We start from the raw sequence: 23136 nt of genomic DNA, 5'->3' as shown, positions 1-23136 counted from the left end.
TTAGGAACTGAAGACAAGTTCCAAACGGTTACAAAAATAGTTGGAAGAGGAACTGCAACGAAATCCAATCAACATTGTGCAGGTGAAAAGCGAAAGCTAGGAGACATTAGGTCGACTAACCATCCCCTGCCTACACTAAACGTGAAAGACTGGCCAACGGGTAGTCGGACCGGTTACAAAGGGGAGCAGAATTCACGTTTCGCAACAGACGATTCGAGACTTATTCAATTGGCTTCCGATTTCTACGATGAAGGGCTTCTTGCACATTTACGATATTTAGAGAAAGTTGGCGATAAGAAATCTGCATCGGACGAAGAAAGTGAAGTTAGCCTTGCAGGTAGTGCTAACAGTTCGGTCAGTGCATTTTCAACTCGGTCCGAGTTTAGACACCTGAGCGGTGAATCCTCTGGGAATTTATTTACGAACACTATTCGGCGTATTGTGAATACAAAACGGCCTGCAATAAAACGAAATAGACGACCGAATTTGAGAATACTCAAGGACGATTCGATTTCCCAACCACTATCATCGCAGCAATCAACGGATTGTAGGATTCGTGTCGAAATCACAAGCGCCACAAATCGTACTAACCGCGTCCAGTTCGAACAGCATCCCAGTTCGGAGTTAATTGAGAGTTCTTCCGTTGACTCAACTTCAGAGCATCCACTCGACGGTAACGAGAGCATGAGGGGTTTGGTGACATCGCCTGATACCAATCACCGTTACGGAAGCTTTTCATCCAGAGCACATCTGAATGGGAAGAGAAACTTCGAGACTGCCCTCAGAGCCGTGGATCGTAATGATAACTTCAGCGAGTTGATCAATAGCCTGTATCGTCTCGACATAGCCGCAGAACTAGGTAGCCTACCGAAAATCGTTTTGACCGATTTCTCATCTTCACAAGACACAAGTGCCACATCAACGCCTTCATTCATTGCCACTACGCCCGCGAGCCGCTTAGTGGGCTCTCAGAAACCTGTTAACTTTGTTGAACTAACCGATTTCGATCGATGCCTTAATATTCCTAGTGAGACCAACTATCGCAGTGAGGCCAGACCGCCATAAGTTCGCCGTGCGATTGAAGAAGCTGAGACTGCTCTCATACAAGTTCATCTGTTCTTTCTGAGACACTCTGAACCAAGACTCCTAGTGAATTGCCATTTCTTATTCTAGAGCCAGTAAAATAGACGTTTCATTTTAAACCAAGCTCACTGTTAGAAAGTGTTTGTCCAGGAACTAGCCACACCGTGACCGTTACGCTATATCATCAGAATGGTTTCAATAGTGGAATCATCAAACGCTCAGCAGCAACGAGCAGCCGACGTGCCCCAACAGCCGGAGCATGAACCCAATGCCCCGGCAGGGGGTGATTCTGCAAAACGAACTGCCACCTCGAAGAGTGCTGTTAGCCAGCGATCTATAGAACTGAAGATTACAACACCAAAAGCCGCAACCACAACCACGGATACAGAGTTAGCGAAACGTGCCCTTAAACTCGATTTAGTTAATACCACGACGACGACCAGAAACATTGACGAATTTAATATTAAGTCGCCAAAGTCGCCCTTGGCAACCACCGGTAATTAGTTGATTTTGCTTATTGTGCATTTTAGGTGTTACGCTCTATATCTGTGGCGAACTAACCCCGTATAGCGTGTCAGCCATGTTTGAATCAGCAAAATTGCGGCTGAGATTGAGGAAGCACATGGTTATGGTATATCGGTAATTATCTAAGAGGATTTTGCTTCCGTTTCCGCGATGAGTGCAGTGTTGTGGAAGGTAGAACAGCATGCAAGGCTAAATTTAGAATAATCCGTTTATGCTTATTATTTTTGCTTTCAAGGCCGATTTCCGTGTGTTTCCAAGCCAACCTAGATTGTATACTAACCCTTCGAAATGTTATATTACACGCGATTCTACCATTGTAATTAAAAAAAATTTAAATTTCCGTCACAGATTCAGAATGGCCATCCTTGCGTAAGTACGGGGATTCCCCATATAATTCCGAAGTATAGACTGTAATGGTCGAATCCTGAAGCGTAATGAGTACATTCTTGGCTAAACATTACAGACTCTTCGATATATCCTGAAAACGATTTTTCGACTTCTGGGAAATCAGTATCTCAGTGTCCGATTTTTGAATCTTTATACAGTCGTACTATCTAAATTTAATTCTCTCCCCAGGAGTTCATTTCGCTTGTCTTTTGCACGTTTTTCTTTCGCGATATCCTTTTTCCTCCCTTTAGATTGCTAGTGTCCGTCCCTAAGATATAGTTAGCCTTTTTTACTTTCTCAATTTCATGACGCTATTGGTATATTGTTGACCTTGAATTGTTTAATACATCACATCCAGGTAAATATACTTGTCAAAGGACATCTGATAAGCAATTCAGAAAGTTCGAGGCACGCGTCTTCCATCTGAATAACTTCGATTTTCTGAGTTGACTATCCTTGATTTTAACTTACCACCCAACTTCATATGTCCTGTAATGAAACTGATGGAAAATAGGATGATTAAACAACCACCCTAAGACGACCTAGACGGAAGAGCTATCAGAAAACCTCAAAGAAATTGGCTAAGCGATCGTGAAGGTCTGCCCGCAAATACTGAAGCTCCTTCAACGTACTCGGTTGACACGTTCTGGCAGGCCTCTGTGCTAGCCAGGTTCGAGAATGTGAGGGATTCTTTGAACGTTTCGATCCCTCATGTGTCATTTTTACAAATTCAACGTGTCTATACCGTCGCATGGGTCCGCATCGGATCTATAATAAAAATAACTCAACGTACAAGGGAATTCGCGACGGCCTAAACCTGGAAAACAAATAAGAAACGGCTCGATCGCACGCGTGGAGGCGTGAATTTTTGAACTCGAGTGCCGCGATCACGGGGGAAGGGGGATCCACGACGGATCACAGCCTCAATCATTGTTTCCTCTTCCTCAGATTTGCAATAAAACACGGCCCCTGAGGTTTCTTCCCTTCCTTGAGATGCTCCGGCCAATATTTTGGAGAATGTCCTTAGTGTATTCGAGTTTGCGGAGTCAAGGAGGAAGAGAAAAGAGGGAGATTTTTCGGTTGGGACCGTTAAAGAAAGGATCACTTTCAACTCCCCACACTCTCCACCTCTCCAACAAATGTCAAAACTAAGACCGGCTTCGGAAAGTACTAACCGAGATATTTTATTTGATATCCACCACATCTTCTTCTTTTTCTTCAGCCTTTGTCCCGGTCACAAGCGGTGTCGGTTCGTCGTGATCGGTGTCGCTGTTTGACTCTATCAAATGCCTAATCTGGACGCAATCTCGACGCTTTTAAATCCCCATCCAGCGTATCAAGCCACCGTTGCTTCGGTCGGCCTTTTGGTCGTTTACCATCGACTTGGATGTTCAAACCAATCCTGGCAAGTGAATTCTCGTTAGCACCATCGAAGACGCCCCTCTCTCAATTTTTCCACGTTCGGTGCAACCCTATAATGATCGCGGATATCCTCATTTCGGGTGTGATCAAAACGTATCAAGCCACTAGTCCAACGCAACATCTTCGTCTCCATTACCGCAAAACGCCGTTCATTGTCTTTTTTCAGTCGGCCAACACTCAGAATCATAGAGGGCGACATGACGGACGACATTGCGGTAAATTTTAGATATGAGACGTTCGCTGATATGTCGATCACCAGTTGTGGGATGCAACTTCAACCAGGTTGCGTTAATGCGTGAAGCAATTTCATAACGCAGTTCTCCATTGGTTGATAGCGTTGACCCCGAGGTATTTAAATCACTCAGTTCTGGCCAGTGATTGTGCCTGTTTCATGAGGATTGGTCGTCAAAAATGCAGTTTTGTTTAGATTCAATCTGAGAGCATGAGAACATGCATGAGTCGATCATTCCATTTTTGGACAAGCTCGAGATTATTTTTGCTATTAGATGCTAGGAAAACATCATCTGCATAAAGCAGTGTATAGAGCGCTGGACGTTGGATGTCCCATGTGACAGTGTCCATAACAAGACATAATAAACAGGAGTGGTGAGAGGGCGCTTCCTTGATGAACTCCAACAGAGATACGAAGCGGTTTTGATACACCCGCCATACTTCGAACTTTACTTTTCGGATCGTGGTAGAGCAATTGAACCCAGCGCACGAGTTCTTCTGGCACGAAGTGTTGTCATAAAGCATACCAGATGAGTTCGTGTGGTACACGGTCAAACGCTTTCTCTAGACCCAGAAAGGCAATGTAAAGAGGGCGATGCTTCTCACGGTGTTTCCCCATGAGTAACCGCGCAGCGTGTATTGCGTCAGTAGTTCCGCAGTTCTTGACAAATCCGGCTTGATTCACGGTTATTTCAACGATTTCGCGAATACGGTTGTCAAGAATGCGTTCAAAAATCTTCATGGTATGGGAAAGTAACCGGATTGGACGGTAATTTGAACATTCTGCTGGGCTACCTTTCTTTTTCCATATTGGAACAGTGGTACTTTCTTGCCAGTCAGATGGTGTTCTACCTTCTTGAATAACCCAATGAAGAGTTCGCTGAGCTATAGTGTTAGGTTCCAGCTCTTGGTTTTCCAGAGCTCAGATGCGATGTCGTCAGGTCCTGTTGCTTTTCTCGATTTCATTCGTTTTATTGCTTCCTTGACTTCAGTTGCGCTGACAGTTACGTCACGTTGTTTTACATGGGTACCTGTCTCGTGGACTTAATCCCATGGTCTTCTTAAAACACGGATTGATTTTGTAACCACGATCAGAGCCCCGCCGCAGCAAGCAACGACGGTCGAAGTTGTTCTTTATAGATCGAGAACGCTGGCAATATAGGCTTGATCACACGCACGCACCGCTCTTCCTTCACTGGCTTCACCTTTTCCAAGCTAATCTTTTGTTGAAGGATATACTCGTACTTCACCTTGAAAAATCCACTTAGCTCTTGGAAGGGCTCAAAGTTGGCTATACAAAAACCAGATTAAGATTTGATAGGGAGCGAAGGATTCTCCCTGTGGAGGGTCTTGTCTTGTTTGTTCAGAAAATTTGTAACCGAGCAAACTTTCATAAGCGGGTACTCTTAAGTGAGTTCAGCCATAATTTCTTCAGTCTCAGTTTCCCTGTGGAGGGGATGGGAGAGGAAGGGGTTCTTGTGGTGACACACAGCCCTTATTCTTTAATAAGCCAAAAAATTTCAGCATGCTCTCCTGTGGACTCGGCAAAAATTAGGGTTCTATCAAACCTCGTGTTTTTTAGGCTCGCCTTATACCTTTGCCCTTTATTGATTTCGGTAGCTGGTGGACACTAAGATTATATGCCATAATTGGATGAATTTTCTCGTTTTTGGACTTTAAGGCACTAAAAGAGAAGGCAGAGAAGGGGATACTAAGACTTTTAGTGCTCACCTGTTGCTTTTTGTGTTTTTTTTCGTCGACAGACGAAGTTGCTGCTCCTCGTCAACGACCTCATCATCATCATCAACGGCGCAACAACCGGTTTCCGGTCTAGGCCTGCCTTAATAAGGAACTCCAGACATCCCGGTTTTGCGCCGAGGTCCACCAATTCGATATCCCTAAAAGCTGTCTGCCGTCCTGGCCTACGCCATTGCTCCATCTTAGGCAGGGTCTGCCTCGTCTTCTTTTTCTACCATAGATATTGCCCTTATAGACTTTCCGGGTGGGATCATCCTCATCCATACGGATTAAGTGACCCGCCCACCGTAACCTATTGAGCCGGATTTTATCCACAACTTGACGGTCATGGTATCGCTCATAGATTTCGTCAGTGTGTAGGTGTCCATCCTCATGTAGGGGGCCAAAAATTCTTCGGAGGATTCTTCTTTCAAACGCGGCCAAGAGTTCGCAATTTTTCTTGCTAAGAACCCAAGTTTCTGAGGAATACATAAGGACTGGCAAGATCATAGTCTTGTACAGTAAGAGCTTTGACCCTATGGTGAGACGTTTCGAGCGGAACAGCCTTTGTAAGCTGAAATCGTAGCTGTTATCGGTTGTGATTTTCGACCCTAGATAGGAGAAATTGTTAACGGTCTCAAAGTTGTATTCTCCTATCCTTATTCTTCTTCGTGTTTGACCAGTGCGGTTTGATGTTGCTGGTTGATTCGTCTTCGGTGCTGACGTTGCCACCATATATTTTGTCTTGCCTTCATTGATGTGCAGCCCAAGATCTCGCTCCAATCGGCGCCTGCTTGATCTGGATGAAGGCAGTTTATACGTTTCGAGTGGTTCTTCCCATGATGAGTGGACTTAAAGAGGACCGTACCTCTTGCATTTACCTCAGCATCATGGATCACTTTCTCGAGGGCCAGTCACATCTTTTTTGTTCCCTCCGTCTCTGCTGTTGGCTCACTTGCGGGCTCCTCCCGCTTTGAACGGACTGACGAAGTCGCTGCTTGACGTAGCTTGCGCAGTGGAGGGTAGTCAGCTGGTACTTCTGTTGCGTTGGTCAATGTATGTAGCAGCGTGCTGTCGCCAGCATAGATTGCAGGGATTTCACTGTGTCCGTAAGTTCGCTGATCGTTTTCGTCAGCAGCTCGATTTGAGTACGCTGATTCTCATTATGCCGTAGCACATCATCATAGTATAGCTCGCATTTCGTCAAGTTCGCTGTCCTCCATAGGCGTTTGTTCCCGTTTTTCGAAGTCATTATCATCGGATGGCGTGGGTAATTCCGGCTTCATGTCATCCTTGGAAACGTCGTTAATACGCCAGGCATCGTTGGTGGTTTTGCGGCGCTTAGGGCCACTTTTTTTCTTGGTACTCATTACCTGGAATTGCTAAAATGTATTTTCAAAAAGCGTTTTCTTAGTTTATGAAAGAAAAGGAAACTTAATTTTGGAAACTGGTCGGCACAGAGTGCCTAAAACTTTGTTTATGTGTCATAATGTCCTGCGACAGTCTGTCGGTGGGATGTCCTGTCAGATGATAGCGGTGGTGAGAATTTTCCCTGGGTCATGGGTGCAGGTTGGTGGCAGTACACTTTTTTCAGCCTGAAAAAGCATCTGCCGTCTACGGGAGTCAGCAGAGTGAAGCGAATCGCAGAGTATCGCAGCTAGCAAGGCATACCGTTTACTATAAAATGCACATGCCGTCGCCTAACAAGGTTTCGTGAGAAGAAAAACTCAATCTTAAGCCCAAAGTCCACGATAAAGTTCCCTGTGGTAGACACCCATTTTACGTACTCATAATTGGTCCGACCTTTCCTACCTTCGTTCCATCTAATTGCCACTTAGATTAATACTCTCATCTAACAACCTTTAAACCTAACCTAACCTTGGTTAGTATTCGCTAAATAATTTTGCAGCAAAGGTATGTCTCTCTAGATTAAGTAGGCCGTGGCATGCCTGACTACCTCTAGATCAAGAGGAGGAACAGCCGAACAGCCAACAATGCCTACATGGCGTAGAGCAGTTTCTTGTCCTGCACTTTCATCGCAAAGTCATACAACAGAGGGGATTCATGCGTCGAACATGCAACAAAAGGTCCCTCATATATGGATCTAGCAGCTCTCATGCGTAGACCCCATTCACATAAAGATTACACAAAACCTTTCATATCTGAAGCACTCACTTCCCGGTATCGAATTTTCACATTTAACTGCCGCTTATTCTGGTGGAATGATTGCAGTATATTCCTGACAAAAACGCAACGCTACCTCCTGTGTCAATGGAAAAACTAATATTTCTTTATTATTAGGTTGTTGCACATGAAATGGCCGATTTGGTACTAAAATTTGAAACGACTGTAAAGCTTACAAAATTTTATTTAATTAATCAAAATAAGTGCCAGTCGATTCAAAACAGGAAGAAAGAAGGAAGAAGGACGAACTATATGCCAGATACAGACAGATGTACTGGCTGTTGGGAAGGAATTCTCAGGTGACTGTTGACAACAAGCTGCTAATTTATAAGTAGAACCTAAGGCCCAGATGAACGTACGGCATTCGACTCTGTGGCAGTGCTAAAGAACTAACCTAAAGGTCATGCAAACGTTCCAAAATAAAGTGCTTAGAAGCATAGTGGACGCTCCCTGGTTCATTCGTAATGAGGATCTCAACACTTCTCCCAACGAGATACAAGAGCGTGTATGCCAATTTTGTAGACGTCCAATTTTCAGATGTTGATATACTCGTCGAAGGTAATTTTGATGGCCTCTTCATTCCTAAATTGGTTTTCTGCCAAAAAATGATTCAAATGCTTAAAAAAGTGGTAGGCGAAAGGTTCGGTGAATATGGTGGATGAGGCAGAGTCTCATACTGCGATTCGTTCAACTTTTGAGGTCGTGCATTGTTGTGAAGGATTATCACACCATCTCTGTTGACTAATCTCGGCCAGTGAATACTCAATTTTTGGTGCATTTCCTCGAGTTGGGCACAGTATTTCTGTGCATCTATCGTTTCTCCAGGTTCCAAAAAATAATAGTGGATAACTCAAACTGTAGACCACCAAACAGTCACTATTACCTTCTTCGATTGGAGACTCGGTTTCGGCATATGCTTCGATGGCTCATCAGCATCTAGCCATTGTGCTGATCGACGACGATTGTCGTTTAATATCCACTTTTCATCACGTGATACTCGTCCCCACATACTCGACGAGGGCGATCAGACCCGAGTCTGCAAGGGACTCATCTGAAGTGGCTTTGGCCACGAAGCCTCACCGGAGCTTATCTGGTACCATGGGAACCGGGACGGCCCTCTGAGAGGATATGCTCCAGGAGAATTCTTGTAGGATGTGTTCTCGGCCCGGTTATTTGCGGTTGGCTCCCTAGTGGGAGTTTCATGGTGGTTGTGGTTATGCCTACATCGCGGGCAGAGCTCCTCGGAGCTCAAGCGTGGAGTTGCGCTGTACAACTCGGGTGCCGTACCCCTTAGTTGCGGCAGAGGTGTTAGATAGGCCTTGCATACACTGGTATGAATGCTGAGCCTGCACTCAGTATAAACCAGTACCGCTGTGCCAGTCATGGCGGGGCTCTGATTGGGGTCCCAAAATCAATCCGTGTCCGAAGAGGACCGTGGGATTATGCCTACATGGCAGGTACTCACGTTAAACCCCCAGGACTTTCATCACATGTTACTATTCTATGCAAAAAGGGATCGCTTCTGTTGCGGGAGAGTAAAGAACTGCAAATTTCCATTCCATCCATTGTTCTGCTCCATAAGGGCATGCGGAACCCATTTGTCGAGCTTTTTCACCTTTTCAAGTTGTTGGAAGTGCCGGAAAACTATCGGATAGTGTACGCCCAGTTTCTCTGCAATGTCTCTCATAGACTGACGTGTGTCGAATTCGACTAGCAAACGCACTTCCTGGTCGCCTCCGCTGCTTTATGAGTTTGAACTCATACAGCAAAAGTGTACGTTCTTGGTCTTTTCCATCCTTTTTTCCTTTTTATTCACTGTTATCACAACGATGGTCAAAGCTCAAATGACTCCTTGATCAAATGTAGGAGTGTATAAACTTCATTACCCGGCACCAACAGCGCCAACTGGTGGTGGTTTGATACAGCAGAATCGCAACTAACTTCATTTAATTGCCAAATCGGCCATTTCATATGCAACAACCCAATATAATATTATATTAAAAAATTAAACATTTTCATAAATTCGCGACTGAACCAATATTTCATACTAACCGTTTCTTATTCTTCTTCATCTTTTTTTAGCGCGTACGGGGCGGCTACCTCATCAAAAATCACTGACGGCTCAAGTGGATCTGGTTGAAGATCGGAAAACCCTACGTGACGCCCTCTATCAGGGCATTTTCCATCGTCATCGTCGAACGATATTTGCTGTAGGTAGTTTTCTACGAATGTTGCGAAGTCGAAATTCGCAATATAATACCATTCGAAGCTCATCGGAAGGCGAGGACATTGATGAAACAAGATAAAATCCGATGAATATCATTCGAATGATTACGCAATCATTCATGATTAATTTTTCGAACCAATCTAAATTCCAACTAACATTTAGGAGTAATTATGTACCAACGATTTTTGATGCATTCAGGAGTCAATGGATTTTTTATTCGCATGTAATTCTTTTGTAATATCGTATGTAAACATGTAGTTAAAAAATTAGGATTTATTTTAAAGGGTCAGTGGTGGTGGTTTGTGAGGATATGTGGCAGGCAGTGCTACCTGTCCTATGAAAAGAGCTTAAATCGGAAGAGTCTAGAGGAGAAAGAGGAATCCATAATTTTATTCATTTGCTTTTAATTGAATAAAGGCCTTAAGTCGGCATATAGTGTAGCGGATGCATCTAAAACAAAACTATTAGAAAGCTAATAGATACGTACCTAAAAATATGATAGATGAAAGTATTGTAATTGCTTAGATATGCAATGTTCTTTGCAGTCGAAGGTTTTTTTTTTAAGTAAATCGGTTCAAATGACCTCCTTTCCAATTTCTTCCTTTTTAAAAGGTGTCACTTAATCCTATTTTTATATTGGGTTGGGGAAAAAGAAATGTATTTGTGATCGGAATTTGACGCTTTTTTTAACGTACTTAGAATTATCCGATTAAAGTCAAATATGCGCCGTTTTGTTCGCAAACTTGTTGCCATTTAGAAGGTAACTTCATTATCCCCCCTTAAGAAACCCCCCCTCATCATTTGCAAAAAAACTCAGACAGTCACTTTTCGCAGGCCTCTTTTGAGGTCAACTTAGTAGCACCAAGAGCGTTTTGCATGGACCGGAAGAGATGGCAATCACTTAGTCCCAGCTCCGGACTATACGGTACGTGCGATAGGACATCCCATTCGAGCTCCCTTAGCTTCTGGCGGATCATCAAAGATGTCTGAGGCTGAGCGTTGTCCTGGTTGAACATGACACCATTCCTATTGACCAATTGTGGCCGCTTTTGGTCAATTGCCTGCTTCAAATGGTCGAGTTGCTCATAGTAGAGAACCGAATTGAGGGTCTGGCCATAGCTGAGCAACTCATAGTGGATGATTTCCTTCCAATCCCACCAAACACATAGCAAAACCTTCCTGGCTGTCAATCCGGTCTTGGCTATAGTTTGAGCCGGCTCGACGCGCTTCGACCACGATCTTTTTCGCTTGAGGTTGTACGTGATCCACTTTTCATCACCAGTCACCATCCGCTTCAAAAATGGGTCGAATTCGTACCGTTTGAGCAATGCATCGCAGGCGTTGATTCGGTCCAAGAGATTTTTTTTCTGTCAACTCGTGTGGTACCCAAACATCCAGCTTTTTTTGGAATCCAATCTTCTGCAAATGGTTCCAAACGGTTTTATGGTCTATACCCAGTTCCTGGCCAATTGAGCGAATGCTCACATGCCGGTCTACTTGGATGATTTCGACGATTTTATCGGTTTCTACGACGATTGGCCTACCAGTACGGGGTGTATCTTCGACATCCACTACACCAGAACGAAATCGATCGAACCAACGCTGTGCTGTGCGAATCGTATCGTATCGGACCCATAAACTTCACAAATTTTTTCGGCCGCCTTCGTTGCATTTTTACCTCTCAGGTAGTAAAAGCGTAAAATATGACGAATTTCTTGCTTGGTGGACTCCATTTTGACGCGCTATAACTTGAGTTGAAAACGTACGATTACAATACCATCAAAGAGACATTTGTAGCACAGAAATCGCCGTACAGTATGACCCGATGCGACAAGTACAATACAAGATATGTTTAAGTGTCTCCATATATTGACAAAATACGACATTTCTTTTTCCCCAACCCAATATGTTCATTTAATTTTGTTCTATAATTTTCTTTTATAGTGCATGCATCAGTATACGATAGTAAAAAAAGATAATTTATGAGAAACTTAAAGAAAAGATACAATATCGACCCATTTATCACTTTGTTCTTGAACTGAATCTTTTATTCAAGAAATTCAAATAAGATTGCGTATTCGTGCAATTACAAATAGAATCTATTGAACAAGCCTAGACTGCCCTTCTCCAATATCACCTCCTATCTGAATTAGTGAATCTGTATCAATTATTTACGACATTGTTATTGCGCGGGGACAACCTTGTGTGCGAATGAATGTGAAATTTAATCTACGAAATTTAATTCCAATTTGTTGAATGTAAATAGTCGTCTAGTTCAATTAGAGTAATTAAACGCAAAATCCTTACGCATGATGCACGAGCTTTAACGTACACACGATCACTGATATATCATTAAGCAGAGAAAGGAATGCTTGAAAATATAAAGGAAAGTAAATATATATATATTTAGGTCGTTTTAAGGACAGCAGTAGTTATCGATTAGGCTGCAATCAATCCGATTATTATTTACACCAAACATGCATTTTTATGATTGATTCATAATATTTCTATATAATCCAGAGAAAATGAAAATGTTTGTACGCTATCATTATTAATATACATAAATACAATATATGAAGATATTGCTACGTATGTGCTATATTCACATGAGAGCTCATGGAGAAAATATGAAAAAAAAACAGAAATTTGTTTATAACAATATTGTAATAAAATTTATACCAATAAAAATATAAATTAATTCATTCATAATTCTTTGTTTAAAACATTTGGTTTGGTAGATTTGTTTTTCAATATAAATATTATTTCCCATAACAGTCTTCGGTTCTATTCATCTGGAGGAAGATCAGGTAAAGAGTGGCCATGGATCTTTTTCCTCAGCTTTTGTCCCGTTCAAATGCGGGGTCGGCTGGTCTTGATCGGTTAGACCCTTGTGCTCTGTCAAGCGCCTGGTCTGAATCCAGTCGTGAGGCTTCCAAATCACCATCCAGCGTATCAGCCATCATTGTTTCCACCGGTCTTTTGGTCTTTTCCCATCGACTTCGATGTTCATGCCAATCTTGACAAGTGAATTCTCGTTAGCGCCAATTACGTGATCATACCGTCGAAAACGCCTCTCGCAATTTTTCCATGATCGGTGCATCCCCATACCGATCGCAAATATCCCCATTTCGGATCTGATCATAGTGCCATTAGTCCAACGTAACATCTTCGTCTTCAGAACCGCGAGGTGCTGTTTATTGTATTTTATAGTCCGCCAATACTCAGAACCATAGAGGGCGACAGGGCGGACGACACTACGGTAAATTTAAAATTTGAGACCTTCATTGATACGAAGTTAACATTGAACTGATAGCATTGAAAAAAAGTGATTGACAGTTTCGTTAAGGGCAGAGGCAACTCATCGCTGCCTCTCTTTTTTGCCCTGGGAGCAGCGGTACCGAAAGTTGCGACATTATTATTTATAACCACCAGGGACGGGACACCTAGGCGTCGTATGGTTTGGACGATCCAACTTAACGAATTTATTGTCCGCGCCTATTACCGTGTCACGGATTTGGAACGGAATCCATCAGGGTACAGACATCGACTCCATGACGCATACCGGGTGATAACAACCGAGTTGCCTTACCAACTAGGCAACAAATCTTCCAAGAGGTTTCACTTGAGCTCGGGCTGGAGTCATCAAATTACCGGACTAGTGAAAGGAGTAACACAAGTACTCCACCTGTAAGTCACTCCATGAATCCAGTAGTCAGGAGAAGCTTAGTAACTGGGGATGTCGACCCAATTTATAATGAGGCTTTGACCGCATTCCAGGTCGCATTCACAGAGTATGCTGAGATTCTCCCAGACGCTAGGCCAAAGATCCCAAAACTGAAGTTTACTTCGGCAACTATTAACATCATTGCTGCCGTTGCCAGAATTTTAGCTAATCGTTTGGCTAGCGAGATTACTGCTACAGAGGTTCACAGCCTGATCTACGTTGCAGCTGCCACGGTTATTCGTCTCCATAATCAACATCTTAGAGCGAATAACAGAGGTATGCGTAGAAGGACTTTACCGTTCTGGGTGTTTCGACTCAACAAAAAAGTCGAAAAGTTGAGAAAGGAGATTGGTCGTGTCACGCAAGCACTCCTTGGAAATCCATCACCAAGAGTGCACAGATGCGTTGCGAACATCATTGGAAACTACCATCTGTCCAATGATATGCCAATCGAACAAATCCTCGAGGTGTTGAAGCAGAAACTTGCGGTATACTCCAATCGCATCCGTAGGTATGAGAAAAGCTTTCAGCGAAGGACAGACAACACCTTGTTCTTCCAGAACCAACGGGGATTCTACAAAAATCTTACCTACTCAGATAGGGAAAGTAAAGTAGAAGGAATGGATGCCCTGGGTCGACACATTCGGAATATATATCGGGCATGCCTAGCACACGCTTATATTCCAGTTAAATGGCGGGATGTGAAGGTGTTGTTCATTCCCAAACCAGGAAAACCCATCTACACAGACGCTAAAAGCTTTCGACCGATCAGCCTAATGTCCTTTCTGCTAAAAGGACTAGAAAGATAAGTAGATCGGTTCATAAGGGATACACACATTCCTAAATGGCCACTTCACCATAGGCAACACGCCTACCAGAAAGGCAAATCCACGGAGACAGCACTCCATGAACTTACGGCAAAAATTGAAAAGGCGATGTCCGATAAAGAATACACTTTAGGCGCATTCATGGACATCGAAGGTGCCTTCAATTATGCCTCATTTGCGGCAATTTGTGATGCGGCAAGACAGCATGGAATCGAACCGCTGCTAATCAGTTGGATCCTTCACATGCTAGAGTGGAGAAAAATCCACATATCGGTCGGCCAGAAGTCTATTGAAGCAGGATGTCTCAGGGGCTGCCCACAGGGAGGGGTTCTCTCTCCACTGTTATGGCTCTTGGTGATGGATACCCTGCTGTGGCTCCTGGAGGACAAAAAAGTCTTCGCGCAAGCATTTGCGGACGACCTAGCCGTAATAATTACCGGCAAGTTTGCGGACACAGTATGTGACCGCTTGAATGCAACTCTGCATGTAATCCACAGCTGGTGCCTCCGCAATGGACTCACGGTGAACGCTAGAAAGACTGGACTAGTTATGTTCACTAGGAAGGTCAGGTGGGGGAGCTATACGCTACCCACCTTAGCAGGGGCGGAAATCCAGCTGGCACAAACAGTCAAGTACTTAGGAGTACATTTCGACTCCAAGTTAACGTGGAAGCATCATATCCAGGAACAATATCAGAAATCCTGCAGATTGCTCTGGTGCTGTAGGAATGCGATAGGTAAGACCTGGGGACTTTCACCTAAACGGATATATTGGATGTATACATCCATAATAAAACCCATTTTGATGTATGCATGCATCGTCTGGTGGCCAAGACTGAACTTTGCTAACAGCAGGAAGCTGCTAACGCAGATTCAGAGACTTGGTTGCCTAAGTATTACTGGAGCAATGAGTACTACGCCGACTGCGGCACTTGAAGCCATCCTAAATTTACCCCCCATCTACTTGGAGGTGAAACGGAAAGCAGCCAACGACGCATATAGGCTCGATACCATTGGGGCGTGGAAAGGCGGCCAATCCAACGGGCATGCGTCTATATGGAAATTCCTTGAAAAACATCCGGTAGCCCTGATGCCGACCGATCATATGGTTTCCAGATTCGTCTTTGAAAAGACATACACTGTCGTAATCACCGAAAGAGAAGAATGGTCGACAAGTGGCCATGAGTCTTTTCAGATTACAGACCTAATAATCTTCACCGACGGGTCAGTCACGGAGGATGGATCGAGTGCAGTTGTGTTCTCGGAGAATCCGATTATAGAACTGGCCCTACCCCTCGGAAAAATGACTACCATATTCCAGGCGGATATATATGCCATTTCACTGGCAGCAGAAGAATGTCTGCGACAAAAATGGAGGGGTCGCACCATTCGAATCTGTTCCGACAGTCGGGCGGCATTATCGGCACTGGAGGGCAACAACATATCAAGCCAGTTGGTGTGGAGTTGTCATCAGGTGCTGCTGAAACTTGGCCGACTGAACGAAACATTCCTGATGTGGGTGCCGGGGCACTCTAACATCGCCGGTAATGAGGGGGCTGATAGACTGGCTCGCCGAGGGTCTGGATCCACAATGGTGGGCCCAGAACCAGCTCTTGGAATCCGACCATCTACTGTCAAGTCTACTCTGAAAGGTGAAATTGCAAGGATTCACGCAACCGAGTGGAGAAATTTGGACTCTTGCCGGCAAGCGAAAATCCTTGTGAAGGAGCCTAGGGCCACTAGAGCGGCATTTTTGTTGTCCCTTAAGAAGTGGGACATGAAAACCCTAGTAGGGCTTTTGACGGGACACTGCCCCTTAAACTACCATATGGAAAAGATTGGGGTAGTGGTTTCGGCTGTGTGCAGCCAATGTGAGGAGGAGGAGGAAACTGCCCTGCACTTTTTATGCAGCTGCCCGGCATCCTCAGATCTCAGACGAAGACACCTTGGCAAGGTTTTCTTCAATGAAGAATCTGCACACTCTCTGTCTCTTGAGAATGTTCTCAGATTCGCTAAAGCCTGCGAACACCGTAGGCGGGAAGCTATTGAATAGGCAACTTACGGGGATAGTACAATGGGCCTAATAATGGCCTGAGTGCTCGGAGCTGCGGCTCCCCCCATTTAACTAAACTAACTAACTAGGGAAAGTAACCTCGATCTGGATCAGGCAGAAGACTTCTGGAGAAGTGTTTGGAGCGAATCCAGCGCAAGGATGCGCAAAAGGCTCCCGACGCTGTAAAGAACAGCTTATAATCGATACGGTAGCTGTAAAGCAGGTTGTCCATCAGAAACGAAATATCTCGACAGCCTACATCGATTATAAATCAGCCTTTGACTCCATATCACATTTGTGGTTACTACAAGTGTTACGCTTATATAAAATCAACCCGAATGTCGTTCTTCTTCTGAGAACAGTAATGAAGAATTGGAGCACGAAGCTATCGGTATCCTCACAAACATCAGGAGAGATACCAATCAGGCGTGGCATTTTCCAAGGCGACTCTCTAAGCCCACTGTGGTTTTGTTTGGCTTTGAATCCGCTATCCCATCTTTTGCATGAAAGCAAATACGGGTTCCAAGTCAAGCATGGCATACTGTCGAAATGTACATTAAGCCATTTAATGTACATTGACGACATCAAATTGTATGCCAAACCAGAGAACCAACTTCGCTCCTTGCGGGACAACACCATCCAGTTCAGCAGGGATATCGGCATGCAGTTGGGTTTGGAAAAATGTCGCATAAAAACAATTGTTCGGGGAAAACACACCGACAACGAAGGATACAGCCAAAATAACATCCGAATTGAGAGTATGGATTCGGACGACGTCTACAAATACCTCGGCAGATTGTAAGCAACAACACCTGCTGTGGCAATAATCAAATCTAAGTTGCTGGGGGAATTTGAACGTCTGGATCTTGTCCTTAAAACTGAGCTGGACGGGAAAAATAAAATCATGGCAATCAACACCTTCGCCATTCCCGTCCTTCTATACACTTTCGGTGTGATACAGTGGAGTAATACTGATTTAGAATCTGTCAATAGACGGGTAAGGGTAGTCCTTGCAAACAACAACACCCACGTCATCAGGGAGGAAGGGGGGTACTTGATTTAAAAACGTTGCACTACAATCAAGTGCATTCTCTTCGTGAGTTTTTCTATTAGAAACAATCCTCTAGCCAAATACATCAGGCTACCGTCATGGCAGATAATAAATTATCTCCTTTGAACTTGAGAAGCAGAGAATGGGATCCCATGTCGAATGTTACTTCAGTCCAACAGAAGATCGATATGTGGAAAGAGAAACCCATTCACGGAAGTCATATCAAAAATTTGTTGTTGTCAGGCATTGACATCGAAGACTCCAACAAATGGTTGACAAATGGGGTACTTTTCTATGAGACCGAAGCATTCCTAACTTCAATTCAGGATGCTTCGCTCCCAACAAAAAATTATAAACGGTACATTCTTCACGACTCCTCAATCACCAACTCCAGTTGTAGGTTATGCAACTGTGAAGAGGAGACCATCCAGCACATAACATCTGATTGCAGAATGTTGAGCAGTACCGAGTACACCAATCGTCATAACTCCGTCTGCAAGATTCTCCATCAAAACCTTGTGCTGAAGTATAACTTATTGGCAACCTACCATCCTTACTATAAGTATACTCCGCAGAGAATCTTGGAAAATGATCGGGTCAAACTACTGTTGAAGGAAGAACGAGCGTGCTTTATAATCGATGTAGCCGTACCGTTGGAACACTGTTGAAAAACATCACGAAAAAATCCGGAACTACGGCCCCTTGGCAGACGATATGAAGCAGACTTGGAGACTACAAAAGATCGAAGTAGTCCCAGTAGTAATTTCAGCGACGGGATTAGTCCCGCAGAACTTACATAAAGCGCTGAAAATGCTCGATCTTATGGCTGGACTATACATGGAGATGCAAAAAGTGGTTATCCTTGCAACCTGTGCTATAGTCCGAAGAGTCCTGTCCGGTAACAATCTGACCTAATGGGCTTCAGTCTTAATCCGCACTGTCTTCGATATAAGATCCATGTCTCTGTAGTGTAGAACCTCCGCGTCATTGACTGAAGTGTTTGCGACAATCGGGATGTAGTAATACATTTTCGCATGGTCGCACACACTTTGCGTTAAAACGCATCATCGCTGTGATGCGGGCCTTTGGATGTTGCCTTCAGCCCATCCTTAAATTGGTCGCCCCTTGGTCCGGTTGGGCGGGAAGAGGGTCCATTCCATATAATTGGCACTCGTGTCGAGTTTTCGATTATATATTGTATAAATGGAGCGATTACCACCTGTCGCTACTCTCGGTCACGCTGCTCCCAGGGCAGAGGTGAGGCAGCGTTTGATGAGTTGCCTCTGCCCTGAACGAAATCGTCAGTCACTTTATTGATAAACTTGGGTGTTAAACACAAAAAAGAAGAGTCCGTGGACCACAAGAGAGGATGTAAGTAGCTTCCCAAGTGGTCTGGTCCGTGATAGCATTGATCCGAGATATTTAAATAGCTCAGTTTTGGATAGGTCAATGCCACTGACAGTAATAGTGCCTGTTTCATGGGAATCGGTGACAAAAATTCATTTTTACTTGGATTCAATTTGAGACAGTGTTGCATGAGGCAATCGTTCCATTTTTGCACAAGGTGCTCGAGATCACCTTTGCTATTAGATGCTAGGAAAACATCATCTGCATAAAGCAGTGTATAGCGCGCTGAGCATAAACACTGTCATATGAGACAGTGTCCATAACAAGAGGAAAGAGCAGTAATAGGAGGACGCTTCCTTGATGACGGAGACACGGAGCGGTTTCCATACACCCGCCACAGTGCGAGCTTTACTTCACGGGTTGTGGTAGACCAATTTAACACAGCGCATGAGTTTTTCTGGCACTAGGTGTTGCCGGAGAGCATACCAGATGAGTTTGTGTGGTACATGGTGAAACGCTATCTCATTCCACGTGCCGAGCTATTTCTTGCGGATATTGAGTGATTATCTGAAAGACCGCTTCGTGCTCTATGAGACGCAAGAGGGCCAGAGGAGGATATAGATCACATCGGGTGTAGCATAGGGATCCATCGTAGAGCCGGACCTCTGGAACGCTTCCTACGATAGTCTGCTGAGACTCGACATGCCAGAGTCAACACACCCTTACCGAGTGGAAACTCTCTTGGTAAAATGAGCCAAGAGGCAGATGGACTGCGCGGTTCATTGACAATTTAGATCCGTGACTGAACTGTATGCACGGTGAGATTGATTACTTCCTTACCCAGGTGCTCAGAGGTGGCGGTGAGGAAGACGGGGCGCAACCCTGTCGGCCAAACCAAAACCAAGTGGCCGAGGAGAACCTCCATAGTGGTGGCACCGGGAGACGCTGTACTCACTTTGGCTTACCGGCCGTGATGCAGTGGGCGAATGCTCCAAGGGCCTAATCAGAGCGATCAGACCCGAGTCTGCACGGGGACTCGTCTGAAGTGGCAAATTGGTCACGAAACCTCACCAGGAGTATACTGGCTGTAAAGCCCGCCATCCACCGGCAGTTCGGTCTGCTAGTTACGCTGAAAGAGCCCGCAGTGTACCTGATCGTCAGTTGAAATGAAAGCACTCTCCAAGTACATCATTAATTCAACTCCGGATGTGGTAGGTAGGGCTAGTGTGAAACAATTTTCAACCCTATTTCCATTAATTTTGCGACCACAGCTGCGGAGGCGTGAGCTGGTGCGTTGCCGTGATGGAAAAGAAAAAAAATTTAAACCAATTATAAACTGTTCTAATCGAAGGTTCAGGGTCATCATAATGTTTATCTAGCTTCTCTTTAGTCTCCTGTTTATACGAAATTCTTTTTCGTCCATTTTTAAGGTTGTGTAAAACCTTCGTTTGTCTGCATGTCTGTCTGTCCGTCTGTCACATGCATTTTTCTCAGAGATGGTTATAGCGATTGACACCAACCCGACGAGGGAGGGATAAAGAGGGTACCGTGAAGGAAGGTCCGTCCCATTGACATAGAGCAAGTGAGCTTACAGAGAGAGGTTGCCCGATGCCCCTTCACCCCTTTCACTTACACCGGTGCAGAAGGAATGGAGGGACAAGGAGCAATCCTCTCCGCAATCCCCCTGATACATCGCAATGATTGTCCTACAACTAAGCTTTATGAACGTCACGGCATTGGAAGAATTATTGGGAAAACTGAATTTAGTTTTCGCAATGCCTTTCGATTGTCGGTGCCCCATATATTTGTTTGGTAGAAGATATGAAGTTATCTTGAAAGGAAGAGAAAACTGGGACGAACCAGAAGAATGCCCTGACACCCATTCTTCTGGATCGTCCCAGTTATACTGGCGTCTTCTACGTCGGCTCAAAAGTCTCTCATGTCTACCTCTCTAATAAAAACGAGAAGAGGTCGTTGCATCGCTCATAGATTTCGTAGTTATGTAGGCTACGGAAACGTCCATCCTCATGTAAGGGACCAAAAATTCTTCGGAGGATTCTTCTCTCGAACGCGGCCAAGAGTTCGCAGTTTTTCTTGCTAAGAATCCAGGTTTCCGAGGAATACATAGACTGACAAGATCATAGTCTTGTACAGTAAGAGCTTTGACCCTATGGTAGGACGTTTCGAGAGAAATAGTTTTTGTAAGCTGAAATAGGATTTCATCGTCATAACTATTATCGGTTGTGATTTTCGACCCTAGATAGGAGAAATTTTCAGCGGTCTCAAAGTTGTAGTCTCCTGTGGTTCGTTCTTTGCTTTTTGACGTCTTACCTTCATTTATGTGCAGCCCGGGATCTCGCGGCCCCTGCTCGATTTGGATGAAGGTAGACTGTACATCTCGGGTTGTTCTTCCCATAATGTCGATATCGTCAGCGTAGGCCAGTAGCTGGGTGGACTGAAAGAGGATTGTGCCTCTCGCATTTACCTCAGCATCAGGGATCACTTTCCCCAGGACCAGGTTAAAGAGGACGTACGATAAGGTATCCTCTTCTGTTAAACCCTTGTTGATGTTGAAAGGAATCGGGGGTGATCCTTCTGCTTTTGTCTGACTTCACACATTAATTAGAGTCAGCCTAATCAGTTTTTCAATTTCGTCGACCGAATTCTAGCCGTATCAATGATAACGCTCTTCATGCGGTTGTGAAAATCATTTGTTGATGCTTCATCTCCACGGCATCTGTTAGTTGTGGTTATAGCGGCATTCAGTTCCCCCTTATAGGTTTCACGGAGGGCTGTGTTTTGAATGGCTTCAGTATTCACTCTCACCTGATTTTCATAGGGGATTGTAGATGGTGTTGCAATTCGAGCCCGAAGCACCGTGCCAACGAGATAATGATCCGAGTCTAAATTGGGCCCCCTACATGTTCTGGCTGAGAGGTGGCGGCGTTCGATCAACACGTGGTCAATTTGGTTGAAAGTGGTCCCGTCTGGAGAGACCCACGTATGTTTGCGGACCGCTTTCCTTGCAAAGCAGGCACTTCCAACAACCATTTCGTGCGATACTGCTGACTGAATAATCCGCAGTCCGTTATCATTGGTATTCCTATGTAAGCTATGGGAGCCCACATATCACCTGAATACGGGCTCCGACCCACTTGAATGTTGAAATCTTCAAGTATGATTTTGATATCATACTTGGGACAGGCTCCGAGGGTCCCCTCAACAGCCTCATTGGAAGTATAGTATATAATTTGCCTCGGAAACGCAGTATGCATAATAATAATAATCGTTGGCGCAACAATCCATATTGGATCAAGGCCTTGAAGTGTGTTAGAGCACTTCATTCAAGATGGTGTAGCGACTCTTTTTCAGAAACCGGTACTTGCCCAACGCATCTCCTGTAACGCTGTTACATCAGCCTTATATTGGGACAGGGTATCGGCTAGCTGCTTGGCAGCTCCATCTCTGCACAGAGAGGTTCCATGAGAAAGTGGGTAAATTGTTATTCATTTGTCGTTGTCGGGTTCTTCATTGTGTAATCCGTCCAGTCCGAGGCTCCTTCTGTAGCTTCGTAACATCGGTTTTCCGTGTAAGGTTGTCAGACCTACCCAACCCCGAACCTGGAGGACCAGTTGGTACAATTTTTCACGTTTTTAGGCGCGGGAGAATTGACTTCATTCTTCTCCGTCTGTAGCTTTCGTTAAGAAAGAGCTCCCAGCGGTTACCACGTGGAGGTGGAAGTAGGGTTTGGTAGTAGAACAGTTGGTGTTTGTTGAGCAGGGATTTCCCGGGTTTTATGCTCCGTCGTGGATACCAATCCACGTTTCGTCCTGGGACCTATACTACTCTTCGACCAGTAACGTTAACTACGACTATGTACACGCCATTCATATCGTTTATGCGCCAATATGCATCCGCTTCACCAACAAAACTCTGAGACATTTGCCGTTTCCTCCAGCATTGTGCATCATGCAACAATTGCCGTACATATTTGGACGGTCAGTTCCATTGAAAAGTATTGCCCACAACGGAATTATTACTCCTTTTTAATACCCGTCTGCAACATTCATGGTATAATTGATTCTAATTTCGTACCCATAACAATTTTAAACATATAAGCTAGTCCAAGATTTTAGCTTACGTCATTTTACAATTAAAATGTAGAAAAACTATGTATAATTTGAAAATTTACATAATGTAACCGAATTTCTTATCACTTAGTAAGTAAGTAATTGTAAACAAATCTTTCGGGCAGTCCAGTTGATGATTCTAGCTCATACACAAACCTGCGCGAAAAAGTTTCTAATCAAGAAACTGTTCTTTCAAACTCCAGTTGGAC

The 23136-nt window shown here is 44.3% G+C and overlaps 1 protein-coding gene across 1 annotated transcript; it reads left to right on the top strand.

Moving 5' to 3' along the window:
- The first annotated feature begins 1233 nt into the window (after positions 1–1233).
- LOC119654176 lies at positions 1234–11141 on the top strand. The gene is made up of 2 exons (XM_038059361.1): positions 1234–1579; positions 9652–11141. The coding sequence occupies exons 1-2, from the start codon at positions 1273–1275 to the stop codon at positions 9873–9875; spliced, it is 531 nt and encodes a 176-aa protein (XP_037915289.1). The 5' UTR covers positions 1234–1272; the 3' UTR covers positions 9876–11141.
- The last annotated feature ends 11995 nt before the right edge of the window (positions 11142–23136 follow it).

This window comes from Hermetia illucens, chromosome 4 (assembly GCF_905115235.1).
Source record: "Hermetia illucens chromosome 4, iHerIll2.2.curated.20191125, whole genome shotgun sequence".
Lineage (NCBI taxonomy): Eukaryota > Metazoa > Arthropoda > Insecta > Diptera > Stratiomyidae > Hermetia > Hermetia illucens.
The sequence above is the reverse complement of the archived record's forward strand: the minus strand, read 5'-3'. Positions and strand labels throughout refer to the sequence as shown.